Source organism: Asparagus officinalis, chromosome 1, assembly GCF_001876935.1.
Source record: "Asparagus officinalis chromosome 1, Aspof.V1, whole genome shotgun sequence".
NCBI classification, from domain to species: Eukaryota; Viridiplantae; Streptophyta; class Magnoliopsida; order Asparagales; family Asparagaceae; genus Asparagus; species Asparagus officinalis.
Window position 1 is genome coordinate 6,193,236 of NC_033794.1, and position 11,492 is coordinate 6,204,727.

Consider the following 11,492-nt stretch of genomic DNA (forward strand, 5'->3'; position numbering starts at 1 on the left):
GGAGAATATAGCGCCCGAGGATGCAGCTGTTTACTTTGAGTTGCGGGGTTCTGATCGTGAGGGTGATTAAGGCTTTTTTTTTCCCCTTTCCTTTCCCCCAAATAGATTATATATTTACTTCTTAATTTTCTAAACAACGATACGGTACTAAATTAGTGGATGCATTGAATTTATCATTTGACATTTTTATGATACCGAGAGGTTATCACAGGATTGGCAAATATTTGAAGTGCATGAATTAAGAAAAATATTATATATATAAGGGGATGATGAAGCTTGGTTTTGGTGATGAACAGCGTGAAATAATGCTCACCGTCTTTTCTACATCCAGCAATCAATGACAATGGCAACAAAATTTGAAGTTGTCTAAGATATCCCTAAAAGGAAAATATGATAATCTTATCCTAATTCTTTGTGGAAATAGAACTTCAGTAAAATTTTAGGGTTGTTTGCACTTTGATATTATAAAGTTTACATTTTTTAAAAAGAATTTTGATATCGATACCTCAATGTTTACACATTCTTTTAACTTTGATATCCAAAGTATACGACATTTTTGAACTTGATACCCCAATTTTCGTATCAAACTGTCAGGAGAACTTTTTTTTACTATCAAAGTTAAAAATATGTATACTTCATGATATCAAAGTTAAAAAAATAATAAATAAAAATAAATAAATAAAATAAAAAATCATTACGAAATCAAAGTCGAACATAGTGTAGTTTTTGGGGTATAGCAGATTCGTAGTTTCGAAACAAAAACTTTTGTTTAGGGTCGGTCGGTTTTTTTTTTTTCTTTAGCCATTAAGCTATAACAAAATTACAGTTTTCCCTTCGTTTGTTTGGGCAAATAGGGGACTGATGTGATAGCCAAAAATCTGAGTTGGTAGCGTCTACTAATTCCCAGCAAAGGGCTCTGTTTTGAGATAGTATTATTGTTGCTGGCATGTCCGATTGGACCATTGATTTTCGTATTATTATAGATATAAAAAAAACTATGTTTATTTGGTTAAATAAATGCTGATGTGTGGATACTGTAGCTGAGTTGACAGCCTTTTAAGGTAGATAAACTGACTCAGTATTATCACGGGGTTAACAAAGAAATATCCAAACAGATCATTATAGAAGTTATTATTATTATTATTATTATTTTTGAAAAGTTTATTTTCTCGCCGTTCGTTGTTTATCCAGCGACCAGTCAACGTACTAGTGATTCAGACAAATGCCGGAACTGTAATGATTTATGCAGTCGCAAACGGACCCACGTATTAACTCACGACGGCCCCAACTACGTGGGTCCCGGTTTCCACCCTGGTCAGAATTTGGGGGCTTTCGGATAATGTTACACCAAAGCGAATTACGTCCGCTGTATAACAACTTCGTTAAACACGTGTCTCTCCCTTGTCCACTACCTATTTATAGACCAGCTTTCTCTCTCCTCTCTCTATTTTAGTTTGACCCCTCCTCCTTCTGAGTTTCCATAAAATCGAGCTCAAGAAATTTAGGGTTAGGGTTTCAAATCGCTCGCTCGCTCGTTGGTGTTGCTCGTTACGAGCTAGGGTTTGGAATCGAAACCCTTGGATCTCAGTAACGACAACGATCAGCAGCAGGAGCAAGAAGCGGTCATCGGGCATGGATCTGTCGCATTCGAGCGGCGGCGACCATGGCGACAACTTCGAATTCGCGTTCAACTCCAGTAATTTCTCGGATCGCGTGCTGAGGATCGAGATCGTGGAGGGAGCGGCCGAGAGCCAAGGTGCGCGATGTGAAGATCAGTAGTTCGCCGATTAGGGCTCGGCATGCGGAAGAGGAGGAGAGAGGACATCAAGAAGGAGCAAGGTATGCCTGGTTCTTGAATTGAGTATCGATTTGGGGTTTTTTGACGGTGAGACGTGGTGATGCCATCAGTTAGAGCGCAATTGATGTTTTATTGCTTATTTTGGCAAATTAGGGCTGAAGAATTTGGGGGGTTTTTAGTGGCCTTTTAAGAGGAAACCTTGGCTGAAAACCTAGGATGAAGATTTGTCTGTTGGTACACGTTGTATCTTTTGGTTTTTTTTTAGCTGATTAAGTTTATATGGCGTTTTTAGCTTCTGAATTTGATGTCTACAACTCGGACAACATAGTGAACTGTGACCAACCTGATGCTGATGACGCTGTGGCATATGAAAGCCATGATGGGGAAGCTGTTGCAATGATTGAATCTCCAACAGGTGTGGTTGTTTGGTTGATTGAACTCATTGTTTTCATCAAATTCATATGTTTTAGATTTACAATATGGCTAGAATTTTCAATTATTTTCCCTATGGGGGTGTTAACTGTATTATGCATTTAGTAGTCTACTCAATTGCAAAAACTAACTGAGCGTGTCATCTTAGACCTTATAATAGAGCATATTTCATGCTAATGTGACTGTTTCCCCATCTTCTAACTGAAGTTTATATTTCACAGCAGGACTTTCTCTTTAGATGTTAACTTCTAGGATTAATTGCATTTTGATACTTTGTGGTATAATGTAATTACACGGGTGACGCGGAGGTCTTTGTATCAACACAAATAACATCGAGGTTGCTAACTTTATTCACCGCTGCCCAAATTAACACTGTTTTTTTCTTGACTTGTCAACTAACACAATACGGGAATTCCTAAAATGCCCTTGTTATATTCATATACCCTGCGATGGGTTGTAAATCACACCAGTGACATTGGGGTCTATGTATCTAGTACAATGGTAATACTGACAACAAGTTAACACTGTTTTTTCTTTCTTTTTACTTGTCTTTTTTTATATTGATATGAAGTTTTCCAGCCAGTGGTTTCACGTGTCCGTTGAAATTGTGGGGGAGTAATTTTATATAAGGTTTATTTATATATTTGTCCCTCGAATCTTCCGTAATTCTATATTGTATTCCCTCACATATTTAAAATTGCTCATACATATCATCATTTTGATATGAGAGCTTGTGAATTGATAATAATATTGCTCACCTTTTAATAAATATTTTTTATTAGCTTAATAACTGAATACTACTATTGAAATTAGTTCAAATAAATTTATGATTTATTGGTATTTGTTTTTATTGAGCTATTATTTATTGATATTAGTTTATATTAAATTATTAGTTTAATAAATTTATATTAGTATTGATGATTACTTCTAATAAATATCACGGTAACTATCCACATGCAATGCATGTGCACTTTACTAGTAAATTTGAAAAATGTAATATGATTGCAGTTAGAACACAATTTAAAGAAATTAACATTAATGAATAATGACAACATCACAGGATCACACAGTTACAAAATACATACCTACCAGTAGTTGATTTCATTAAAAAAAAAGATTAGTAATTATTGTTTGCAACTATGCTTGCAAAGTTGCACAAATTCTAGGAGGTCTTGTAACTTGGCACCCCAATTGTTTTCTAAGGGTTATTGCAATTTGATATCCTAAAGTTTATAACCTTTTAATTTTGATATCCAAAGTTTTTTTTGTGATATTTTGCTACCCTAAATTTTACACATTAGCTTTCATATCCCAATGTTTCCACAATTTTCAAATTTGTTACCTCAAAATTTACTCATTTTTTTAAATTCGATACTCAAACTTTGGGATATTAAAGTGTTAGAAGTGAAAACTTAGGGTATGAAAGTTAAAGGTATGAACTTTATCGTGTCAAAGTGTAAGGAAAAACTTTAAGATATTAAATTTAAACGAGGTGTAAGTGTAAGCTTTGGGGTCCCAAAGTGTCAAAAAAAAAAACTTTGGGGTATTAAAGTTTTTTTTCATAAACTTTAGGGTATCAAAGTGCTAATAGCCCTTTTTTGGGGACTAGATGGATTTTGGGAGGAATGAGGGGTATTTTGTCGTTGAGGAGCGAACTTTAAGACCCTTAGGGTTTGAGAGACTAATGAGCAATTTCAAAGATTTGGGGGACTAATATAGAATTATTGAACATTTGAGGGTTATCTAAGTAATCCTTTATAAAATGATCTGTTTCTTAATTTGTTCAACTTGTTTCAATTGCATTGAACTTTGATTGGTCCCCGCATTCCTTGTTAGCAACTTTTGGAGTTAAATCCCACCAAAACAATGAGGAAATGTATTGTCATGAAAGGGCATTTTTTGTCTTTGCATATGCAATGCTAAGCTCCGTTGGGGGGGGGGTGTTTATTGGTTGAAGATTGTTGATTTGGACTCAGACTTTTTATTGGATTTTAATTTATGGTGTTATTCGTTTCAGACTAGAATTTAAATTTAAAGTAAATGTGTTATTGGTTTAGGACTAGGATTCAGATTTGAATTTAATGTGTTATTGGTTAAGACTAGGATTTGGATTTGAATTTAACATGCTATTGGTTTAGGACTAGGATTTGGATTTGAATTTAATATGTTATTGGTTGTCTAGAATCGTTATTAGGACTAGTATTTTAAAATCCACACTCCATTCCAACTCTATAGTTTCTAATGAGAAATTTTCAAGAGAAAATCCATGTTAAAATTGATGGATTATGATGCTACTATGTGGATTTCCTCTCTCCTCTTCTCTTTACTTCTTACTTAAATATTTAATATATTTCAAATTAACTATATTTAATTTTACAATATTCCATATTTCTAAGTTATTTTATATTAACATTGAAAGTATTCATTTTAAAATATTTTAAATCAACTTCTATAAATTTATTTAATTCATTTAAAATGAAATATATTTAATACTATTTAATCACTTAATATATTTAATATTTAACATTAACTTAGATATGTTTATTATTTAACATTTCTTAATATATAAATATTTTAGACATTTAATACTATATTACATACATTGTTATCGAGGCGCAAGGCGTAATGCGGGGCGCAAAAGCCTCTTATGCGCACCATGCGCAAGACGCACAACGATGCGCGTGCCTTACTGAATTGAGGCGCACAACTCAAACTAATATTTTTCAACATAGGATAAAGAAGCATATAAGTAACATGTTTATAAATTATCGCATAAAAAGATCAAGAAATATAATTTTACCTACTAAATCACGAAAGAGTCTTAATTAACATGCATAACATAGAGAAGTTCATAAGTTTTAGAGTCTTAATTAACATGCATAACATAGAGAAGTTCATAAGTTTTCACAAATCACAATGCAAGATAATCTCCAACATAAGCAAAACATAGAGAAGTTCATAAGTTTTCACAAATCACAATGCAAGATAATCTCCAACATAAGCAAAAGTCTATAAAATAAAACAAGCAAGTAACAAATAAGAAATATGTATTTTTATTTAAAATATGATATATGTATTTTAAGTAACAATTAAGTGATTAAAAAAACATGACTGTTCATAATTTTCTAGTTACTATTCTTAATTGCTATTTTCTAGTTAGCATGAAAAGATGGAGAATGGAGGTAACAATTACATATTTACATATTCATAATGTTTTAGTTAGCATGCTAATTAGAGAAGAAAGTTACAATTAGCAAACAAATATACTAAATTACTAATTACTGTTTTCTTTTTATAGGTTAAACATGAAAAGATGGAGAATGGATTAGCACTAATTACTGTTTTCTTTTTATAGGTTAAACATGAAAAGATGGAGAATGGATTAGCAACTAGCAAGAAAGAGTCTATTACATGATGTAAATATGGAGAATGGATTAGCAACTAGCAAGAAAGAGTCTATTACATGATGTAAATATGTAATATGTAAATTATTAAAAAAACAGAAGAAAATGTCTATTACATGGCGCAGGTGTCAAGCGCACGCACGCGCCTCGCGTGCAGCGCCCCGCCTCTGGTGCGGGTCGCAATTGTCCCAGCCCGCAGCGCCCCGCGCCCTAGAGCGCCTCGATAATAATGATTACATACATTTGGTTTGAACTGTTGAAATGGATTACAAGATGCATTCACTTTTGTTGTTGAAATCCGTTAATCGAAATGATAATGGTTTTTTAAATTAATGTTTATTTTTTTGTTAATGATTATTACTCAACATAATAATTTAATTTGAAACTCTTAATGCAATTAATTCACGAACCTAAAATTTAGTCGTAGAATCCGACGATCAGTCTATGAATCCAAAGCAAAAGTCCATGAATCCAAACCAATATTCTAAGGCTCCGTTTGGATATCATGGTGTTTTACTTATTTTCATGGTGTTTTTACCAAAAATAAAACATCATGCGTTTGGAAACCATGATGTTTTTTGAGCTAAACCATCCTCAAATTTCAAAACACCTTTTACGTGTTTTAAGTTTGGTGTTTTGGTTTTGAGTTTGAGAATGTGTTAATATAATATCTAACATAATATATTAAATATAATTAATATATAGTTATTATCAACATACTTATTATAGTATACGATATTATCTTATAATTAATCAAATATATTAGTAATATTTATTAAATAATATAAATATATTATAATTAAAATATCTTATAAAATAATATAATAATGTAAAAATAATATATTCATAATGTAATAATATTGATTTATATAATGAATTATTATAGTATTATTAATAAACTCTAATATATTAGAAACTATAAAAATATTATATAATATATAACAATAACAAATTGATATACCAAAATAATTAAGTATATAATTATTTGAACGTAATATGTAATATTTATAATATAATAATAATTATAAAATAACATAACTCATTAAAGTATAATATAAAAATATTAATATATTATAAAGTAAAATAATTTTTAATACAAAAATAACTTACTACTAACAAATGTTAATGTAAAAATTATATATTCATAATATAATAATATTGATTTATATCATAAATTTAAAGTATTATTAATAAACTCTAACATATTAGAAATTATAATATATTATGTAATATTAAAATATTTGTAATATATTATAAATTTATTAATAATGTAGTAGTAATAAAATAATATTAACATTATTAATAATACTATATTCTATTAATAATGGTATAATATTATATTAATAATGGTATAATATTATAGAAATAATAAAATAATATTATTTTAAAAATATTATATAATATATAACAATAACAAATTGATATACCAAAATAATTAATATATAAGTATTTGAAAATAATATGTAATGATTATAATATAATAATAATTATAACATAATATAACTCATTAAAGTACAATATAATATTATAATACATTATACAATATTATATTATTACTATACTAATACTTATAATAAATATTATAATGTATACTAAATATTATAATATTTTATTTATAATATGTTTTATTATAATTAATGTAGAATATATTAATAATATGTTTAATACTAGTGTTGTAATAGGTCAAACTAATATTAACAAAAACACTCAACATGGTGTTTTGAAAACACTTTAAGGGAAAAGCACAACACCATGGTGTTTTTTCACAAAAACACAACAAGAAAAACAAAATGGTATCCAAGCAAAGCCTTAAGAATTCTACTCACCAAAATCAAAATCTAATCCAAAAGTCCGGGGCTCTAACCATAAAATTGGAGTCCCGGTCCCAATCCAAGAATGTCGGATTCATGGACAATTGTCCGACTCCAAATCAACAATCTGAAACAAATAACACCTCCGTGTAAATATGCAAACCCTAGGGTGACCTATGTAGTTACATCATACCACAGGATACTGGAATGTGATTAATCCTAACTTCTATTCTTGTTGAACATCAGCACAACATGTTTTTGTTTGTGATGTTTATTATGCATAAATTTGGTGCCTTGTTCGCCTAAGAATATGAGTACATTGTGTTTTTTGTTTTATATCTACAATAAAGCATGTATGCCTCCTATTATACATAAACTCAATGAATTTTATGATTAACTATTATTAATAAACTCACTGTATTATGTATATTATATGTGAGAAAACAGACTCAAATGTGGACAAAAAATTATAATTTGAATTATATTCACTAATACATATGTACATACTTTCCCTCTTGTCGAATACTTCGTGAGGTGATTTTTTTTAGGCACCTTGTATCATTGTTGTAATATGATGCTTGTACCTAAGCCGCCGTTGTCTACATATTGACAAATTGATGAGTTGGCTAGATATGATTACTTTGGGTTGATCCCTTGGGTTTGCATTCTTTTGGTTTACTTATATTTGTATTGCCTATTTTTTTTTTTTTTTTTTTTCACCTGAAAAGCCTAAGATTTCTTTCCTGTTAATTGTTCCAAATCATTGTGCCATGTTTCCTGCATGTTTTTTGTTGTTTCCTGATTGCATGACAATAAGTTGCATAGACTTCTATTTTCCTTCTATCACGAATTTGCAATCTCATTTGGAACTTCTTTTTTCTTTTTTTTGCCGTTAGTTTCTCAGTGTGGTGGTTTTTTCTCTTTGCTTTGCAGGTGATGAGCCTTTACAAAGTGATTCTTGTTGGGGTATGGATTGCTCTCCGTTGAGAGTAAAGTCAATATACATCAGTTCAGCAATATTAGCTGCAAAAAGCCCCTTTTTCTATAAGGCAAGCCATAAACTCTGTACTCAACATTGTATTGCCTAGTTAACATCATTGGTATACTGATAAAACATTGTTTTGATGGTTTTGTTAGCTTTTCTCGAATGGCATGCGAGAATCTGACCAACGGCATGCCACCTTAAGAATCTGCGCTTCAGGTAATTTAAACTTGGGCAACTCCTTTTATTAATTTACCGCTAATTTAAGATTCATGGCATTGAAGTAGCGTAGTATCTGCTAAAAATGTTGATATGAAATGACTCGCTGTAGTTTTATGCTAGCAGGGTATAGATGTGATGACTTCTTGTAGTTCTATGCTAGCTGGATATGCTTTTTCTGTTAACTTATAAAAATCTTGAGAGCATGATTCTTCCACTAACTTTCCTTTTTTTCTCTCTATTTTCTTTATCTACCATCATGGCTTATCATTTCATTTCTGCAGCAAATCATCTTTTTAGCAACAGAGTAAACACCACACATCGTGCATTAAAATACAGCTTACTGTTTTCCTACGTGAAACCACATCAACTGCTTGGCATCTTGGTATCTACATTAGAATGTTAATGTCTTGTTATTTGTATAATATATAAGATTATAGTTGATAAGAGGGAAATCTATACAATGGTCTAGACTTCCATATTGAATCATGTCATTGTTTTGTCAGTAATCCTCAATATAAGATTAGAGTTGATGGAGGGAGATCTGTATAATGATGCAGATAATGAAGAAGAGACTGGAAACTTCATGTTGAATTATGAGTTTAGCTTGAGATTTCAATTTACCTTTAAAAATTGGATTTTTTTTTTGTCAGCAATCCTTTATATGCTTGAAAGATTAGTGAGATGATGTAGATCTCTCATCTTTTCTTTTTATTTTTGCAACTTTCCCTAGAAACTAGTAAGCATGACCTGCACAAGAAAATTCTGTTGTTTGTTTGAAAGCATGACCTTAAGATAAATTAACCTCATTTACTTTTTTTAAAATATTAACAGAGGAAGCTGCTCTCATGGAACTTTTGAGTTTTATGTACAGCGGAAAGTTGTCAACAAACTCGCCTCTCCTCTTGCTGGATGTGCTGATGGCTGCTGACAAATTTGAGGTTGCTTCTTGTATGAGACACTGCAGTCAGTTACTAAGGAGTCTATCTATGACTACAGAATCTGCACTTCTCTACTTGGAGCTCCCTTCCAGTGTCTCAATGGCCTCAGCTGTACAGCCGTTGACTGATGCAGCTAGAGAATTCCTCGCCAACAAATACCGAGACTTGTCTAAGTGAGTTTTGAAATCAAAGTTTAATTTCATTACACATGATTTTTTGGGATTTTGCGGAAAACTCTCTGAACTATATTAAATTATTAATACATAGAAAGCCTCTCTGTACTTTAATATTATTCTAAACTCCCTCAACTATTGGAGATTCTCATAAACACCGTCAACTGGTAGAATAAAAAGTCTAAATAGCCATTTAAAAAATTTTTACCTACACTTCGTCGAAAAGGATATAGGGAAATTATATATAGGGGATAGGGTTATAATTGTCCAAAAGTTGTCAAACACGGAGCTATCTTTCAGGCAAGTTCAAGTGGTTTCCTATGATTTATGAAGTTTGGAGGGTTTTGTAAAAATCTCCCAGCTCAGGGGAGTTTTGCGAAAGTTTACCCTTTATATTAGCATGTCACCCTCTAAACACAATTTTTTTGACCATCAGATTCCAAGATGAAGTAATGAATCTCCCTTTCGTTGGCATTGAAGCAATCCTAAGCAGCGACAACCTCCAGGTAGCATCAGAAGATGCAGTATACGACTTTGCACTCAAGTGGGCCCGCACCCATTACCCTAAGTCTGAGGAGCGAAAAGAAATCCTCGGGTCCCGCCTTGGCCGACTCATTCGATTCCCCCACATGACCTGCCGAAAACTGAAGAAAGTCCTAACATGCACCGACCTAGACGAGGAAATCTCCTCCAAAGCAGTCCTCGAAGCGTTATTCTTCAAAGCGGAAACACCTCATCGTCAAAGAGCCCTTACCCTAGAAGACTCAATATCTACCCGTAGATACATAGAACGAGCCTATAAATACCGAATACCGGCCAGTAAAAGTCATAGAATTCGAGCAGCCTCATCCTCAGTGCATCGTGTATCTCGATTTAAAGCGAGAAGAGTTTTCGAATCTTTTCCCCGGTGGCCGAATTTACTCCCAAGCATTTCATTTAGGCGGTCAAGGCTTTTTCCTCTCGGCCCATTGTAATTTGGACCAGCAAAGCTCATTTCACTGTTTGGGGCTTTTTCTGGGGATGCAAGAAAAGGGTTCGGTGTTATTCACGGTTGACTATGAGTTTGCTGCGAGGACTAAACCAACCGGGGATTTTGTGAGCAAGTACAAGGGGTGCTATACTTTTACAGGAGGGAAGGCCGTAGGGTATAGGAATTTGTTTGCGATTCCCTGGACTTCGTTCATCGCTGAAGATAGTCCTTACTTCATCGATGGCGTTTTGCATTTGAGAGCTGAGTTGATTCTTAAGCAGCAGCCGCAGCAACAGCAGCAGCAACAGCAGCGGGTATAGACGGTCAACTCTTTCGTGACTGCATGTGTTTTCGGTGAAGATGTGCCTTATTTTGAGGGGTTGGTTAGCTCCTCAGCTTGTTGTAAAAATGTAAAATGTGCCGGGTTTTTTTTATAATAATAAAGGCGACGTTAATTAATGGATGCACTATGATGACGTAACGTGATCAATCTACTCTTTATCTGGATTGATTGGTTTCAGTTGTGATACTCAAACATGAGCGTCCCGAAGATATTTGCTAATTAAGGGATTCAATGAGAGCTGCATGAAAAATTGCCTCGGATTAAGACGACACTGTAAGCTTGTAACTAGTTTTTTCATCCTAAATATATATCCTCGTGGTCTCAAATCAAGAGGGGAGTCTGTGTACGTAAACTTCTCCTGTGATTGTTGAAGCGAGTCCCCTCAAACTTCTTTGGCATATAAACATCTACTCCGACCG

At 32.6% G+C, this 11,492-nt stretch overlaps 1 protein-coding gene across 1 annotated transcript; it reads left to right on the forward strand.

The window, feature by feature from the left end:
* On the forward strand, positions 1,455-11,250 carry LOC109847303 (BTB/POZ domain-containing protein POB1-like). The gene is given in 8 exon segments (XM_020416541.1): positions 1,455-1,788; positions 1,791-1,839; positions 2,091-2,213; positions 8,379-8,494; positions 8,583-8,646; positions 9,481-9,760; positions 10,197-10,563; positions 10,565-11,250. Coding segments are annotated over 8 exon segments (1,641 nt in total). The 5' UTR covers positions 1,455-1,632; the 3' UTR covers positions 11,051-11,250.